The 18609-nt window shown below is 48.8% G+C and overlaps 1 protein-coding gene across 2 annotated transcripts in view; it reads left to right on the top strand.

Annotated features, from left to right (window-relative positions):
* The window catches only part of BICD2 (BICD cargo adaptor 2), a 79988-nt gene extending 61736 nt beyond the window's left edge, over positions 1-18252 (top strand). The window contains exons 3-8 of one of the 2 annotated variants that reach the window (XM_074199193.1): positions 3743-3895; positions 4874-5332; positions 6716-7738; positions 9046-9197; positions 12584-12794; positions 15504-18252. In XM_074199193.1, coding sequence (XP_074055294.1) covers positions 3743-3895; positions 4874-5332; positions 6716-7738; positions 9046-9197; positions 12584-12794; positions 15504-15509 — 2004 coding nt within the window. In that variant the 3' untranslated portion in view covers positions 15510-18252. Of the gene's footprint in view, positions 1-3742; positions 3896-4873; positions 5333-6715; positions 7739-9045; positions 9198-12583; positions 12978-15503 lie in introns of those variants that run through there. The other variant, XM_074199192.1, reaches the window with a different exon arrangement.
* Positions 18253-18609: the final 357 nt, after the last annotated feature.

Raw genomic sequence — 18609 nt, 5'->3', positions numbered from 1 at the left:
AGCCAAATTCTGCTGTGTGACCCCAGTCTAGTCACTTAACTACTGTGCCCAAGTATCCTCAGCTGCAAAATAAGATTACTAATAGCTCACCTTCCTTCCAGGGTTGGTGTGAGGATCAAATGGGATGAAACCTGTAAGGTGGAGCCCAGTGCTGGTGGACCCACAGCTTAGCCAGGGATTCAGGTTCCTGGTCCCAGACCCCAGGGAGGAGAGAACCCAACCCTTTAGAAAGACAAGTGCCATGTCTTATACTTTATGTTTCTTCCTTAAGGATATGATTTCTCTCTCATCACATTCAATTTGTATCAATGTACAGCATGGAAACAATGGAAAGACTGACAAATTGCCTTCTGTGGGAGTGGGGAGGGAAGTAAGATTGGGGGGGGAAATTATAAAACTCAAAATAAATAAAATCTTAAAAAGAAAGACAAGAGGCCAGCAAGGATACAGACACATGGGGGATCTGCCTCAGTAGGGAGCCTTGAGGGGTCAGGGGGAATCCTCTGTGGGGAGGCATCATCCAAGATGATCCTTGAAGGACACATGATCCTTCCAAAAAGAGGTGAGTTTGAAGGGCAGGGAAGTGACCCAGGCCGCCACAGTTCTGTTCAAGCATGCAGCGCCCTCACTTTCTCTCCAATTTGAGTTTTCTTGAGTGCTGTAAAGAGATAAGCAGTGAGGTACAGCACCAGAGGCCAGGGACTTGGGTTTGAGTCCTGTGTTGTCCTCATACTTGTGTGTGGGCCTCAGATCTCCTTCCCTGTATGGTGGATCCCTTCCACCTCCAGAGTGACTGCCCAGAAGCTAGCTGGGGATAAGAAAGGAGAACTCTGGTCAGGGGAGGCCTGGGAGGTCCTCAGGGGTGACTAGATGGCGCAGTAGATAAAACACTGGCCCTGGATGGGTTCAAATCCAGTCTCAGACACTTAATAATTAATTACCTAGCTGTGTGGCCTTGGGCAAGCCACTTAACCCGATTTGCCTTGCAAAAACCTAAAAAAAAAGTCATTCCTCAGAGGTTGGCCTGGTTTTCCATTTTAGGTGTCAAGATGTTCACCCATCATCTAAGTGGGTCGGCCATTCTGGCCCTCCTGAGCCTGCCCTGGGGTCCCACGTGACTTCTGGCATGACAGGCCCAGCCAAGGTGTTAGGAGAAGTGCCTCATTCCAGGGGCTGAGGGCCCCTGACCATCACCTGTGTACAGGAGAGGCCCAAGGGATGATGCCAACTGACCATATCAGCTCCTTCTAGGGTGGGAGGGAGTGACTCCTTTCCACAACCATCCTTGTAGTTAAGCTTTGGGGCAAGAATAATTGACTGATTAATTGAGACAATTTCTCAGAGGCCCTAAGAAAAAAGAGAGGATTCCATTTAGAAAATGAGGCCAAATAATGATACTGAGATGGAGCCCTTTGTAAACCAGAAAATAAAACTCTGAGCTCCTGTTGTTACTACTGATGTCTCCAAGAGCCCCTCTGCCAGGCTCCATGGCACAACCTGCAGACCCTCATGAACTTTGTATTCTGCAAAATATATTCTCAGTCTATCCACAAACCAGTTGTCTCATTGCTGGGGATACAGAGCACCTGGAGGTTCAGGTCAAGGAAATTGGCCTGGATGCAGCAGTGGAAAACCAGTGAAGGTTAGTGAGGGATCTGAATAGTGTTTGAAGAAGGCGAGGCCAACTGGGGCTGAGAGGCCAGGGATTGAAACAGTCAAGAAGCCATTGCCATGGTGCTGGGAGTGGGGGAAGAAAGAAGGGAGAGAGGAGGGTGACCCCAACATGTTGTTGGTTGGGACCCTGGCCTTCATTGACCATGTTTAGCCATGTGATGCTGACCAGGACCCCAACTTCTCTAACCGTGGGCCTCTCCCATGTGCTGAGCTTTGCTCAGATTCACCCAAATATAGCTTATTGTTGGCTATAATTGATGATTTTTGAGCCTCATGTCTACCAAGCATTAGATTGCATGATAACCTTGGTCAAGGCTCTTTTCTCCAACCTCAGTTTCCTTATCTGTAAAATAAGAGATTAGACTTGTCTTAAAGGATCTCAAGTGTCCAGAAGAGATTTGAAGAAGGTAGAAGGAGATATTGGGGTTGGGAGGGGAAGAAGGGCTGGTGAAGAGTCCAAACAGGCTTCATGAAGGAGGTGAGCATAAACCAGATCTTGAAAGAAGTGAAGACTTCCTTTGTATACTACTTGGTCTCACTCTGATTATAGTGATTTGCATCAGCCCCATCCAAGATGATGAACGCCTCTCCTCTGTTAGTAGAGGACCTTGACACACAGTAGGTATTTTAGTACATCTTTAAACATTGATGTGTGTTTGCCGCATGGAATATGCCAACTGTTGAAGGTGCCTCACTTCAGATAGACTGACCCTGGACTCCAGGAGCTTAAATTCGCCATCCAAAGGGGAAAGTCACATCCAGACCAGAAGGTGTCTGGTAACAGTATAAAAGGGAAGTGTCATCTTACCAGTCAGTAAGACTTGACCACAGACCAGTTTTTAGAGTGGCCAACAAGGATGTGTTAAAGACAAGGTCACCTTTGGGCTTGGGTGTCTGGGAGAAGGATGGATCATGTTGCAGCCTGAGAGTGACATCAAGGAGAAAGATGAATTCCAGTTTGGACATGCTAAATTTGAGGTACCTGGGGGCTGGCTGGCAGCCTGGAAACAGAGTTCTGAGGTTAGGAATGGCCTTGGGCATTGGAGTGGTGTCCGTGTAGACCATGTGATCCCTGGATCGAGGGGACAGGAGGTGCCCTTTCAGAGAGCGGATGGAGAGTCAAGCACTGACTACGTGGCTAAGGGTTAAGAGAGAGATCACGTGCTGGGAAAGGTCTAATTGGGAAGGATACAAGACAGGGTCGAGAAGACCCTGGCTGTACATGATGGGACTAAACTCAGGCTTGTGGCTCTCTGAAGGTGAGGGGACCAGAGAGGGAGAGAAAAGAAGTTTTGACAGCAGATTGAGGTGGAGGGGCAGAAGATGGCTGAGGATGCCTCCGAGGTTTGTAGACATGGGTGACTCAGAGATGGGTAAGCCTGCCAACAGACGTAGGGAGGCGAGGGTTAGTGATCCAGCACCATGTCAAAATGAGATGAATGGCAAAGGTGCGTTATATATGGAAGTATTTTGCAGACCTTAAATGGCAATATAACTGAGCCAATAAAAAAATTTTAGACAGTATTACCTTTATGCATAAAATTTGGGTAGATTGAACACTCTGGGCAATCCTAAAGCCTGGAGTGGGTTACATAGACCCGACCCCCCCCCCCCCCCCCCCCCCCCCGGCCAAAGTTGAAGCCAGAATTGTCAGGCTGATAGTGCAGGGAGGGTCAGGATCACAGTGTCAGCTTTTTTGGTATTTTATCAATACTTTTATTTTTTCAAAATGGTCTTTTGAACAACCAAATGAAAATGCCTTTAATGAGATCTTGTTGCAACCCCTCTCCTCTCCCCATTAAATATGTTTTTGTAACAGAAAGGTTATTGACTGGGGAGTCTGTCACATGTCACATTTTCTCATTTGTTCTTTGGAACCAAGATTCATCCTCCATGATTGACTTCTGCCAACTTGAGTTGCTTGTGTTTTGTGCTTCATTGTTCCCATGGCCAAGCTTCTGTGAGCCCAGGGCATGGTCACAGAGAGGGGGCTTTTGGTTGAGCCCTCAGCCCCCCAGCTCTGTGCTCCAGGTCTCGGCAACCTCTATCTGCTCTGTTTCCCTGACAGATCAACCAGAATGTGGAGATACAGAGGGCCCGTTTGCGGGATGACATTAAAGAGTACAAGTTCAGAGAGGCGCGCCTGCTCCAGGACTATACAGAGCTGGAGGAAGAGAACATCAGCCTGCAGAAGCAGGTGTCCATCCTGAAGCAGAACCAAGTAAGTGACTGCAGAGTCGCCATCAGACTGGCCCTGCCGGAGGAGACATATGGCCGGCTCCCTCTTTTCCTGTCTCCAGTCACTGGAAGTGAATTGCCCAGTCTGGCCCTGGGTGGTAGTCAGGAGCCAGGCTAGAATCTGAACCTGAATCTTAATTAGAAGAAATCCAAGAGGCAAAAAGAAAATCTGGTGGGTGTATTAAAAAAAAAAAAACCAACCCAGCCTGGGGGCTTTTTCAGAGAGGCACAGTATTCTGGTTAGGAGAGCAGATTGGCCTGTTACACCACCTCCACCATTTTAGGGATGCCTTAGACAAGATGGAAGGTACCGGAATGGGGAAGACACCAGAGACCTTGCCTCAAGAGGATTGTTACAAGCATGGGGAGCACAAATAAGACAAAGAATTTAAGAGTTGGACAAAATCTTCAGTCACTATGTAGTCCAACCAAGCCTCTGCTGTAGAGGGAATGTCCTGGGTGGGTGTCCAGGTTCTCTTTGGGGACCTCCCACTCTGGAGGCCACGCCCACCCCACCCCACCTTTTATGTGTCAGGAATTCAGGGACAAAAACCAGGAACAAGAGGGCAGAAACTACAGAATATCAGGAAGAAAAATTAATAACAGCCTAATGATGATTAAAGTAGCCCTCATTAGAGGTTCGGGAGCAGTCTGGGGGGGGCTGATGGGGGGGTAATGGGAAGGCCACCACAGCCTGACATCCCTGTGACTCTGCCAAATCTGTCACAGGGATTTTCTCTCCCCCTAATCCTCCTGGGGGGAACCAGGGGCATGGGGGGGGGCAGCAGGGGTCAGATTCTCCTGTGCTCACAGAATGACTACTCTGGCTGGCTCCCAGCTGGCCCTGACCTTGCTCAGGCCATCAGCTCTAAGGGGCCTTTCCAAGAGCAGACTGGGAGCCTCGGGACTCACTTGGGGCCCACCATGTGACTGTGCTGTTGTTGTCTGCTCTCCTCCCCAGGTGGAGTTTGAAGGCCTCAAACATGAAATCAAGAGGCTGGAAGAAGAGACTGAATATCTCAACAGCCAGTTGGAGGACGCGATCCGCCTCAAGGAGATCTCTGAACGCCAGCTGGAGGAGTCCCTGGAGACCCTGAAGACGGAGCGTGAGCAAAAGAACAACCTCCGGAAGGAGCTGTCCCACTACATGAACATCAATGACTCCATGTACACCAACCACCTGAACTTCTCCCTGGATGGCCTCAAGTTCAGTGACGAGGCAGCTGAGCCCAACAACGATGACATCATGGTGAACGGCTTCGAGCAGAACGGGCTGCATAAGGTGGCGGCCTGTGACAGCAACAAGACGTCGACACCCAAGAAGGAGGAAGGCTTCCCGCCAGCCCCCAGCCTGGTGTCTGACCTGCTGAGTGAGCTCAACATTTCGGAAATCCAGAAACTGAAGCAGCAACTGATGCAGGTGAGGTGGCACTGCCCAGTTATCTGGATGCTTCTGGTTCCATGGGAATCACCCAAGCTCTGGATCTCATTGCTAGATACTTTGATCTTTTTTGTATAATATTTGATTGCTAGTTTTCTCCTTAAAACCAACATTGCTTCCTTCTTTTTAAATGCGAGTTCCATATTCTCTCCATCCCACTACTTCCCCCCACCCACTGAGAAGGCAAGCAATATATCAGTTATCCATGTGATATAAAACCATCATTGCTCAAATGATGCCTTGGCCCTCCCCAGTCTCACCACTAGCACCAATGAAACCCTCCTTTAAAACACAGATGGATAGTTCAGAAAAACAAATCCATATATTCACCATGTGTGGTAGCGTATGCCTCATTCCACCCCTGTAGCCCACTGCCTCTCACAGATGACACACTTTCATCCTCAGTATCCTGAGGGCACTGTTGGTCAGTGAAGTGCTCCCCCGCTTACTGAATTACCTTAGACTTCGATTTTTCAGCTTGAAAAATAGAAGTGATGCTGTACCCTGCAACTACTCAACCAGGCCTTGATGGCATGTCACCCAGCTCCCTTTCTCTGACCAATACTAGGTGATAAGAGCTGAGGAGGACCAGCAGGACATCACTATTGGGGTCAGCCAGCATTGTGACTACTGGTGCAGGTACAGGCTTAGATCCTGAGAATATAACATAAAAAAGACAAGAATGCAAATCATTCCTGCCTTCAAGGTGCTTGTGTTCTCCTTAGGAGAAACCTCACCCACACCCAAAAGGAAAGAGGAAAATCATGAAATCAGTAGGACGTCACTTCCAGGTGCTTGGGGGGATCCCAGAAGGGTCTTATGGAGGACGTGATGCCTTAAGGGTCAAAGGATTACCTGGGAGGGAGAGGATGTAACTGTCCCTGTGGTCCAGACCACCCCCAGGAATATACCTGGTGAAGGCAGCTCCCACTCCAGTTAGCCACTCTGGGTCTGCTCAGCTTCCAGGCTCCCTGTAGCTGGTGGCCTTAAACAGTGTCGTCTGAGGACGCTGAAGGAGGAGTGGAGTCAAAGGACCCTAAGTGGGACTGAACCCAGGCTCTGGGGGCACCACCTCTGCCAGTCTCATCGCTCTGTTGGTCTCATCGGGAGGAGGCAGAAAAGTGCCATGGGCATTTCTGTCCATGTTTCTGACTTTCTGTTTAACATTATTTTTGGTGTTGGTATTTTGGGAAGGCTCCTACTGTCATTCTCTTGGTTGGGAGTTAGTGTTTGAGGGTTCATAGTGTTGCTTTGGAGAGAAAAATGGGGTATTTGCTTGTCCATAACCCACTGACTGTATGTCTTCTGCCTTTGAGACAAATGGCCGCTAGAGAATCACAGGCCTGTTTTGTGCTTTTTCAGATGGAGAGAGAAAAGGTGAACCTACTTTCCACCCTGCAGGAGTCGCAGAAGCAGTTGGAGTCCACCCGAGGAGCCCTGTCTGAGCAGCATGAGAAGGTCAACCGCCTCACCGAGAACCTCACGGCCATGAAAAAGCTCCAGGTGAGCAAGGAACGCCAGTCAGCGCTGGACAATGAGAAGGACCGGGACAGCCACGAGGACGGTGACTACTATGAGGTGGACATCAACGGCCCCGAGATCCTGGAGTGCAAGTACAAGGTGGCCATGGCAGAAATGGGCGACCTGAGGGAAGAGCTCAAGACCTTGAAGGGCAAATATGAGGAGTGCACATCCAGATATGAGGAGGAGAAGGGCCGCTATGAGACCGAAGGCCAGGCCCTGACAGAAAAGATTGCGCTGCTGGAGAAGTCCAGCCGGCTGGACCGAGAGCACGTGGCCAGACTGGAGAAGGAGCTGAAGAAGGTCAGTGACGTGGCGGGGGAGACGCAGGGCAGTCTGAGCGTGGCCCAGGATGAGCTGGTGACTTTCAGTGAGGAGCTGGCCAACCTTTACCATCACGTTTGCATGTGCAACAACGAGACCCCCAACAGGGTGATGCTGGATTACTACAAGGAGGGCAAGGGCGGGGGTCGCGTCAGCCCTGAAGGCAAAGGCAGACGCTCGCCCATCCTCCTCTCCAAGGGGCTCTTGGCCATCGACCTAGGCAAGTCTGAGAATGGGAGCGGTGACAGCTTGCCCTCTCCCAGCTCATCCCTTCCATCCCCCGTGTCGGACCCCCGCAAGGAGCCCATGAACATTTACAATCTGATCGCCATCATCCGGGACCAGATCAAACATCTGCAGGCAGCCGTGGACCGCACGGTGGAGCTGTCCCGCCAGCGGGTGGCCACGCAGGAGCTGGGGCCCGTGGTGGACAAGGACAAGGAGGCCCTGATGGAGGAGATCCTGAAGCTGAAATCCCTGCTGAGCACCAAACGAGAACAGATCGCCACACTGAGGACCGTGCTGAAGGCCAACAAGCAGGTGAGGTGGGGGCGGGGGCACAGGGTCTGGTGCAGGCCTACTGGAAGCTGCTGCTTGGCAGAGGCCTGGGTTTGAGTCAGTTTGGAGGGAGCCGCAGGCTCTGGCAAGCCTGACCTGGCCTTCTTCCCTGGTCCGTCTCCCAGTGCATGAGCCTCCTCAGTTGTCCCTTCTGAGGGGCTTGGGGTGGGGGTGGGGGCATCTTGTGGTCCTCTCAGCAGGAGCGAGTAGCGGTACTGAGGCTTAGCCCTCCCTGTCTGCCCAGCCTTGGGGATGCCCTCCACGTTCAGGCACAGCCTTGGTGACTGGAACTCGAGGCTCCTCAGCTAAACAGAGGGCAAGACTTCTTGCCCTCTTGAGAAAGTAGAAAGCCATGGGTGGAAGGGTGGATCCCTAAACGTGGCACGCCAGGAGCCCAAGGAATCCGGACCCAGCAGCACAGGAAACAATAGCAAGGAAGCTCGGGCCCCAGTCTCTGGATGCCATCCTCGTCCTTTCATCTCTAAACTTGGTACTCCCCCCCATAATATGACCAGCATACGATTGGAGTCAGGGCCAGCTTTGCCCTGCAGTTATGTCCAAGAGAGAGCGCCCAAGGTAGCTTCATAGCCAGAGTCCAGCCTCTGATGGTCCTGGGCCTCCGTATTCTCATCTGTAAAATGAGGTGGGATGAGATGGTCTGAATCCCCTTCCGACTCTGTGGCTCTAGGATCTCTTTAGACCTCAGTTTGTAAAATGAGAGTGTTGGAGGAGACAATGGCCTCTGGGGGTCCCCCCACCTCTGACCCTCTGATATCTCCAGGTCACTGGAGGCCCCAGACAGCTGATCATGATCCCCACAAACTGAGCAGCTCCATATCCAGGCTCATGCTTGCTCACACTAGGTTCATGAGAGAGAAGGACCCCAGGTTGATGGGTCCTGGCCCAAGTGGCCAGGAGTCTTGGACCTTGCCAAGGCAGACTCCTCTCTCCTGCATCCACATCCTCCTCCCTCCAGCAGATTTCCTGGAATTAAAGTTCTTTCTCCAACCTGTCTTAGTGTATCCGGAGTAGCAGGCTTCCTGCTCAGAGTTCTGCCCTCCCTGGAGGCCACCAAGCAGAGGCATGTTGTGGGGAGGGCTCTTCTGGGGGTGGGGGCTGACCCTGGCTGAAATCCTGCCAGTTTCAGGATGCTGGAAACCTGGGACCTTGGTTTAGGCCCCGTAACTGAACCCCTCGGTGGGGGGGGGATAGTGACTGGGGGAGGCGAAGAAGAGGTTCATGGCTTTCTTAGGGCCACAGGCAGCCTTATCCATGTGTGTCGTCCACAGACAGCTGAAGTGGCCCTGGCCAACCTGAAGAGCAAGTACGAGAATGAGAAGGCCATGGTGACCGAGACCATGATGAAGCTCCGCAACGAGCTGAAAGCCCTCAAGGAGGATGCCGCCACCTTCTCTTCACTGCGGGCCATGTTTGCCACCAGGTACCACCCCCCCCCCTTCCCTTCCATACCCAACTGCATGGGTGGGCCCAAGGGAGAGGGGTCCCCCTGGCCATCCCCCTCCAGGAAGGTGACCGAGGGGCCCACGTAACCAGGTTCCAGCCAAGGACACTTTAGCAGTTTCTGAGCCTCAGTTTCCTCTTCTGTAAAATGTTGAGGCCTAGAGAGAGCTTATTTCTTGTGCTCATCACTAAAGCCAGACCCTAATTAAGTGAGCCTTTAGGGCCTGCTGAGCATCTTAGCCTGGTTGTAACTTGTGTGATCCTTGCACCAGCTAGTAGCTGTTATTACTATCCCATTTTACAGGAGAGGAAACTAAGGCTGAATAGGTAAAGTGACTTGTCTAGGGTCACCCAGTTCAGAAGGTTTCAGAGCAAGGATTTGAAATCTGACTCCAATCTCTCTTTGCCATCATGAAGGGGGGCTGCCTGACCCACTTGATGCCAAAGCCTGGGAGACAGAGATTCATGTCCTCCCTCTCTTCCTTGGGTGACCCTAAAATTATGTGCCATTCAGTAACAGCCACAGAACTTGCCATCACAGGGTTGTGGATCATCTGTGTGTGTGATGTGTGTGTGTGTGTGTGTGTGTGTGTGTGTGTGTGTGTGTGTGTTTGTGTTTGAACTTGAAAGCACAATGTCATCTTCAGGACTCAGTTCTTCTTGTAGCTTTGAAAGGCCCACACAGAACTCATCTGGGACTCAGGGATCAGTTGGCTACAAGGGCTGTGTCTAGTCCTTTCCTTCCGTGACTTTTCTTAAAGGGGAGCCTTGTCCTTGGGCTCACTTCCTCTCCCCTGTCCAAAACCTTCTGGCCTAGCTTTCTAGGCTGAAGGGAGAACTTGAGGAGGGCATCTCTGGGAATGAGCTTCCCTCTCTGCTCCATATAGTTGGCCCATTCTCTGCCAAGTAAATCTTTTGGGGGCCACATCTGACATGCCCTTGTCATAGACAAGCTGCCTGGAGCAACAGGCCTCCCAAGCTCTTGGAAAGGAGGGGATGAGAGGAAAAAGTCTTCCTGGAATGTCTCAAGCCCTGCCCAATGAGAGGACCCACCTGCTCCCCCATGGCCATGGCCACTGCCTCCAGCCACCAATGGTGGGAGCCTTGACAAGGGAGGTGAAAGGAGAGAAGTGGGGGCCTGAGCTTCTGGGGGGGTTGGCCACATTCTCCTCCTTCCTGTCTTCTGATATCTTGGGAGGCTGGACCTCAGCAGTAAGGAGGATTCTATACAGATATGGGAGAAAAACTTGTGGGAGGTGGGCCGGAGAAAGGACCTGGACAAACATTCTCACCATTTGAGTCCAGGTGAGAGTATCTCAGGATTTCTTTTTAAATTCCCTTCTCACATAACAGTGGTTGAGACAGGTCCAAGGGGGAAGCTTTCCTGCTTGGAGTAATCCCATCTTCCATAGCCTAAGGAAGAGGAAGGAGGGGTTGTCAGCACAGAACCAGAGCAGCCCCATTCTCCTTGTGATCTGCCACCAGGGAAAGCCCTTGTCCCATGGTTTCACCAGGCAGCGAGAGCCCTTTAATTAGGTTTGGAATGCAGTGTGAATCCATAGTGGGTACAGCTGCTACCCTGCCTTAGATGTGGGGCATCAGATGTAGGGTGAGCTGCACCAGTATTTCCAGCAGCTTCATGTTGTGTCTCGATGCTGGTAACAGGACTGGAAGGAAGGGGCATGAAAGGATTTTCTGTAGAACCTGCAGCAAGGACACAAAGGGTCTTGACTGCAGATTTCTGGGAGATTCTGGAGGTTTTTCTTCTCCTGCCACCTAATATGGGCACATTAGTATTCCCTTTGTCCAGGTGCTTTCTCTGACCTGCATCTCCCTTATCTGGATGAAATCTTCCTCACTGCTGAGGTCCAATCTCTTGGGCTACCCCAATTTGCTCAAGGTATCAGGAGAGACAGAAGGAGGAAGAGAATGCAGCCAACCCCACCAGGAGCTAAGGCTCCTGGTGGATGGAGGCAGTGGCCGTGGCCACAGGGTGGTGGGGGGGCGGCGGGGGGGGGCCCTCACTGGGCAGGGCTTGAGGTCACCATTGTAAGCTTGTGGCTTCAAATGATCATAAATAGCAGGAGTTTCTTTTAAGTGAAGGTTTATTTGGATCACTGGAGCCTAGATCCAAGCTGGAAGAGGCCTGAGGGAGAAGAGAGGTCAACTCCCTTATTTTCCCAAAGAGCAAACTGAATCCCAAGCAGAGAAGAGTCAGCCAGGGAGATTGTGAGAGGAGGCAGGATGAAACCATTTCCTGCTGGACTGCTTCCTTCCAGAGACTTAGTTTGCAGATTGGGACCAGCAGCCTCCTTGTGGCCAGAAGCTCTGACCTCAGAGATCAAGGCCACGTTCTCCAGAAGCTCCCTGGCCCACCCCTGTCTCAACCAGTCCCAGCAAGCTGAGGGCTCCTTTGGGCCCCTTCTGCCTTGCCCTTCTGTAAAATGGGAGAATAGTTGGCAGGTTTGAATGGCCAGCTTCCTTTTTACCAGGACAGTTGTGGCAAAAGGGCTTTGTAACCTTGGAAATATGATGAAGGCATGATCTCTTCTGTTTTGTAAGGAGAGAAAGCAGAAATAGCCCAATGAACTGTGTTTTCCCTAGATTGACTATTAAGTATGACTTTGAGCAACTTAGTTGGGCATCAGGAAGACCCGGATTCAAATCCTGCCTCATTTACAAACTGGCCATGAACCTTCTGAGCCTCTGACCTCTCTCTTCTTTTCTTCCCTGATCCACAGTCTTCTGGTCCTAGGCATCCATCTCAATCTATGTCCCTCTAAGCCCTTTGGAAAAAACTAGGTTTACATCAGAGAAATAGAAACCTATGGAGACCAGACTTTGGATAAACCAGTCTCTCCTGATTGATGCTTTGTTGAGCACACTGCTGGGTTCTGTCTCTCCTAGTGGTCATCACGCTGACTGCTCTTATTCCCATTTTACAGATGAGGACACTGAGGCAGCTTTCATTTAAAAATTAACTAGCTATGTGACCCTGGGCAAGTCATTTAACTGACTAGGGTAGGATTTGAACTCGGGTCTTTTTGAGTTGAGCACTGCTGCCCTACCTAGATGGCTCCAAGCAGAAAGTGGGTAACTACTTGTCTAGGACTTCCTTTCCTATTTGGGCAAGTATTTGAGGCTCCTGGGAACTCTTCCAACTCTCAGAGGATTCCAGAATCTTGGAGCTGGGAAGGTCTCTATGCCCATTGCCCAGTCAGGGACTGCGGACAGGAGGGCTGGATGGAGAGTTGGGACCACCCTCCCGTGCTGGTCACTCTCCTGGTCAGTGCCTTTTGAATGGACCCAAGAAACCTCCCAAATTTGGACCCTTTTGAAGGCTCCTGTTGACCTTTGTCGTTGCAGATGTGACGAGTATGTCACCCAGCTGGACGAGATGCAGCGTCAGCTCGCGGCCGCGGAGGACGAGAAGAAGACCTTGAACTCCCTGCTCCGCATGGCCATCCAGCAGAAGCTGGCCCTGACCCAGCGGCTGGAGCACCTGGAGCTGGACCATGAGCAGGCCAAGAGGGGGCGTACCAAGTCGACCTCCAAGAGCAAGGGCCACCCCCCCAGTGTAAGTCAGCTCCGGTCCTGTGCGGACCGGCCCGAGGCGGCCGTGCTTGGCAGCCAAGTGTTCTGCAGCGAGAAGTATAAGATTTATTGTGACTAGGGAGGCTCAGGAAGCCGCATGGTACGATAATGCGCATCTAATCATCAGCTGTCTTTGTTGTCCGCTTAACACCCCACTAACATTTCAGTGATGGAGGCTCTCACTAGTTTGTCCTTACCACCCGCGTCATACACGCTGCATTACGCTGGTCTTGATGATGAGTAATTCATCCGTAAGGTTCCTGTAGTGGGGGATGGACCCTTTCCACCACGAACACGGATGTGGGGGAGGGGTCCTTTTTTTTTTTTTCTTGGCTATAAAAGGGAGTGTGTTGTCCAGTCTATACTACATTGGGTAACACTAGCTATAGTCTGCAGAGCACAAACACGGCCTTGGCCCCTTCCTGGGCTGGGTTCAGCTCACCTCAGATCTCTCAGTCGTCTTTCTAGATGGCTGGCTGGAGGCAATGCGGCGGTCCCAGAAATGGTGGTGGGAGCCTGTGTCCTGCATTGGAAAAAAAAAGATTCAGGACTTGCCCCTTAGTAGAAGCTGGGTCACTGCAACAAAGGTCATTGGAAGGGAAGATAATTGACCCAGCTCCAGGAGTGGGGGGTAAGAGTGAGTCTCCCAGACTTGCACATTTCATGTTTTTATACATATATCCATACATATATATATTCTAAAAGTTATGCAATTTGCCCCCCTCGGGAATATGACACCAGACAGTAGGGTGTGTGTTGACATGTAGGCTATCACCTGGCAGTGGCTCCTGGGCCAGCCTTAGGTAGTCTCTTGAAGCATGTGGTAGGTAGGGAAAGAGAGGCTGTATCCACAGGCCAGCTACACATGAGCTTTGATGGGTCAGGTAGGATGGCCCGTGGAGCTGTCCTGGCTCAGCTTTCCTTGAGCACAGCCAGGGAGCAGGTTTTCTAAGCTGAAGAAGAAGGAATCCTTTTGATACACACACACATGCACACACACATTGATTATGTAAGCAGAGCAAGCTGTAGGCACCAGTAATTAAACCAGTTCATCTTGCTAATGCTGATTCCAGTGATTCTGGAACTTTCCAAGAGACTTTGAGTCTCTTGAGTCCAATTGCCCATGAATCAAAATAAACCAGAAAGGCCTAGGACTGACTAGTGTCTAGAAGGATGTGGAAGAGGGTTGAGGATAGAAGACTGGAATCCAAAACTTGTGTGGTAGGGTTTGGGGGACTGGTCAGGTAGCAAGAGGCAGACAGTTTTTTGTTTTGTTTTTGTCTGACACCCCTACTTTCCTTTTCCATGGGGAGTCCTGTTCCATTTATTTATTTATATTTGTTAATCTGGAACATCTAAAAAATGGAAGAAATTGCCCATCGTAAGGTCAGTAGATTGGAGAAGTGGGGTTTTTATCTTGTCGTTTTTTTCAATAATAATTCTTGAAAAATAATGGGTCTGGGTAAAAAGAAAGCTCAATATATATTTTGTCTCCTATAATAAGCTCTCATTTTCATGGATTAGGCCTTTCATTTTGCTAATGAGCAGTTTATGTTGTTTTAGAAACAAATGTCTAATTCTACTGCTGTACCAGTCCCCTCCTCTCACACACTCGCATACACACACACACACACACACACACACACACAAACAAAATCTCTCCTCATGGCCCCAGTCAGTCCTGATTTCTCTCCTTAACATAGCAGATCATCCAGCCACAACTGGCTCCTTGTTCTGAACACTGCTGAGTTGTCCCTTTGGGGCAGGAAATTGCTCACACACAGACACACATACATACATACACACACAGACATACAGTCCTCGAAGGCCTCTGTCTCTAAGAGACATCCCAGTGGTACAAGGACATGTTTCAGGAGCTGAGACGTGCAGCCTGGGGAGGCTCTCGGAGTCTTTGAGATTTTTATAAAAAGGGATCAGTGTTATCAGGGGACCCAAGATGGTGTGATTTTTTTTTTTCCCTTGTCCTGTCATTGGTTTTTAAAAAACCTTTCAGGTTGTCTTCAGCCTCCATCATCTCTCAAAGGAGTAGCCAAATGTTTGTGATTGGGTCCAAAACTGAGATAGAAATGTGGCACAGTTGTGAAAAGCTAAATCCATCCTGCCAGTGTGGCTGCATGTGTAGATGATGCTCTCTGAAGGTCTGTGGGGCTTGTGCATTCTTGGCTCTTTCCTCCCGGCCTTGGTCTATGTCCAGTCTTAGCCTGTACTTATTTGGCTCTTTGGGAATTTTTAACCTGGGAAATTTCTTCAGCCATCACCTACCTCCACGAGCAGGCTCCTGTCGGTTGGATTTCGGCGTTGGCCCGCATGACCTACACTTCCTCCTGCATGTTTTTCCAGAGACTGTTTAGCTTCACTGATAAACTCTTCTGATGCTTCTTCCCAACTGGCCCCTTGCTCCTCCAGCCTCTCAATTCAGTACTTGTAAGAAATCTTTTTTTCGGCAAATGGCAAGCCCCAGCACAGTTCTCCCTGGCCCTCTTGGTTTCCAGTGCTTGAGCAGCACCTGCCTCCCCGGCTCTGGGGCTACTCCTCTAACAGACAAACACCGGGGTCCTCTCTCGCCACCACTAACCCGCTCTGTAGCTCTCGCAGTACTCTCAGTATTAAGATGTCAGGATAAGTAACCTGTTTTTTCTAATGCAGTTTCATTTTTCCCCCCCATTTTCAGCTGTAGAGTAGTACCCGGAGACGGAATTGGCCCACAGAGCCCTCGGTTAAACTGCTCCCGCTGGCGGCTCAGCCAGCCCCGGGAGCTCTGATTACCCAAAGGAATGGACTAAATCCCAAATTTCCACTCTCTCTTTTTGTTTTTTTTCTTTTTCTTGTGAATATATATACTACCTGCACTCACTTTCAAAATTGCATATCCTGGGTTGGAAAGAGAAAACCTGCACTCCTCTTGTGCTAGTGCTGCGTGAAAATGTTTTTTACAAGTGCTGAAGAAACTGCCTTCAAACGAACAATGAGTCTCCTCGAAATATTCCGGTGGGCTTGGGGAGGAGGGGGGACCTGGGGGGGCCATTTTGTTTGTTGACTCTATTTCTTTTTACCTGATTGTTCAACCTGTGCACTTTGGATACTTTGATATTGTATTGGCTTCCTTAATTCCTCATTTATGAAGCAGTGGTTTGTGCTCGCACTAGGTCTCCATCACGCATTCGTATCACTGATTGCTCCAGAGGCGAGTCGCAAAAGTTTGGACGCTGTTTGGGGTTGGTTTTGCTTTAGACTCCTTGTCGAGGAGAGCGGCGGCGCAGATGGGCGGCTCCGCTGAACTGTTGCGCTGTCTGTCAGCAGCCTTTTTTAATTATGAAATGTTATGGTTTATGTTTTAAACGACTGATTTTTAACTGCCATGTTCATTAAGAAATCCAGGGTATTCAAATTCTGGGGTTTTTTCATATCGTATTATTATTCTTAGGAATAGTTCAATGTAACAAGAAGAAAACTTGACTTTGCTCTGGTTAAAACAGTAATAGGCACTTGAAAAATAAAATAAAAGTGATGAAAGCAGTAGTATTACCTACAAACTCCAGATTTTCTGGATTGGAGGAGGTTGGGAAGCATGGCTGATTAACAGAATTTTCTACAACTGTACCAGTGAAATTCCAAATTGGAATTGTTTCGTTACCTCTTTGTTTGTTGTGCCAAATTGTGGTACATTTAGTGAGAAAAATTCTAAAGTTGTCAATTACAGGGTGTTCAATTTCAACGCCTTTTTGTTACTCATTGTCGCCAGTAGTGCCTTTGCTAATTTGAGGGAGAATCCTAGGATATCGGTTAGTCTAGAAAAAAAGGAACCAGGACGAGCTGGTCGGGAATTGGGAAGGTGTGGAGCAATAAACAAAATGTAAGCAAGCGCCTCAGCTCATTTGGTTTTGAAAAAGGGGTCTCTTCATATCCTGTGAGAGATGAGAAATTGTGCAAAATTCTGTTAGTCAGTGATACTTTCCCTGGCAAATTCAGGGCTCAAGAAAGAAAAACAAACACAGAACATTGAATACACTTGGGAACCAAATGGACTTTGACCGAACAAAGAAGCAAGCTGTGCAAAGGAAGGAGGACATTTCTGGTCGCAGCCCCACTGGGGTGTGCGTTGTATGGGTATTCTGTTCGCTTTCTGTGGCGGCAGAGGTGGGCATGGTTTAACCATTAGTATTCTTTGCGAATGTGAAGGCGAGACATTAATATCTTCTCTTGCATGTGGTATCTAATCATTGTAATTTCAGGAAACAGAAACACAAAAAGGACTTCAACAAAAGTCAGGGGCTTGCGAGCCTCAAGGCCTTTGTTGAGGCTAGTGTGAATGATTAAATTGGTACTTCTGGAGGAAAAAGAACGTGGTTTTTTTCCTCAAAAAAGTACAAATTATAATAATAAATAATAATAATATAAATGGCAGGAACAAATGAGTTCTGTTTGCTGGAATAAACATTATTATTCCTAGATGTGGGGACTTCTCTATTTTTACCTTCTGTTACAGTATTGATTTATAAGAAATATTGTTGCATTTAAAATAACTTCATCTGTCTATATGTGGGTATTTATTTGAAATGATGTCTATGTACTGTATTCTCTTCTCTGTGCATTACCCTTAGCGGCGGATTATTGATCCTTATTTTAAAGTCATATGCATGTTCTCCTGCCAAGGAACCTTTACACAGACCTGAAGAGGCAAAAACGTCCTCATTCTTTGGGGAGAGATGAAGAAAGAATGAGGACGAGAACTCTTAAGAGTATAATTTTCATGATTGGGTAATTCTCCGTTGTCTAGGGAGTACAAAAGTATGACTTTTAAATTAATCCCAAATCATTATTTATAGGAAACAGCCGGCCTGTGTAAAGAGAGTCACGTTGGCAGTTATCAATAATTAAAAAGTTTTTAAAGATTAAAATATGTCTTGTCCTCTCTTATTGACTAAATTTTCCCCGTGGAGTTCTGATCTGTGAGAACCTTTGGGAAATGGGCTTTGGGGTTTTATGAGCCTTTGGATATGAAGACGATGAGAGAGGTTCTTTTAAGTCACAGCCCCCATCCACCCATTTTCCTGCTGGTCCTCTAGGGAAGACCTGGAAGACTGAGGCCCAAGACTTGCACATACAAGTTAAAAAGAAATGGACAGTAGGAGATATTTAACAGCAAATGGAGAACCTCCCAGCGAGTTCACAGTCCCAAGTGATGGAATAAGGAAACCCCCAAAAGAAAAAAAAAGAAATCCATTCTTTAAAAAAAAGAAACCAACTAAGAAAAAGTGGAGATAAATGAGACCTCTCCTACCCCAATTTTCAAAAATGTTTTATTTTATTTTGCTTCTATAGCAGTTATTTGGGTGTTATTGCTCTACTCCACCCCACCCCCACACACACCCACACCCAAAATTGAACTCTTCCCTGGTAGCAAAGAAAAATAGTTAAGTAAAAAGGACTGATCTGGTGAGCACATCCAGCAGTGTTTGCAGCACTCATTGGATTAGAGGGTTAGAACTGGAAAGTACTTAGGAGACCAGCCACTCCAGTGTCTCTTTTCTTCACAGATGAGTTGGGGCCCAGAGATGGAAGGGACTTGCCTAAGGTAATGCAGAAAATGAGTAGTAGAGGTAGAATTTGAACCCACATCTGCTGGCTTTGGTACTGTTTGTACTACTTCTGCCCATGTTCCCCACCTCTCAACTGAAATGAGGAATTTATTATAATTACTCAGAATTTGACTTCATTAATTTACAGGATTTACTTGATCTTTCAGGGTGGAGACTGGCTTCCGGAGGACCTGAGTT

This window comes from Macrotis lagotis, chromosome 8 (genome assembly GCF_037893015.1).
Source record: "Macrotis lagotis isolate mMagLag1 chromosome 8, bilby.v1.9.chrom.fasta, whole genome shotgun sequence".
In the NCBI taxonomy this organism is placed as follows: Eukaryota; Metazoa; Chordata; class Mammalia; order Peramelemorphia; family Peramelidae; genus Macrotis; species Macrotis lagotis.
Note: the sequence above shows the minus strand (reverse complement) of the source record. Positions and strands in the feature narration are given on the sequence as shown.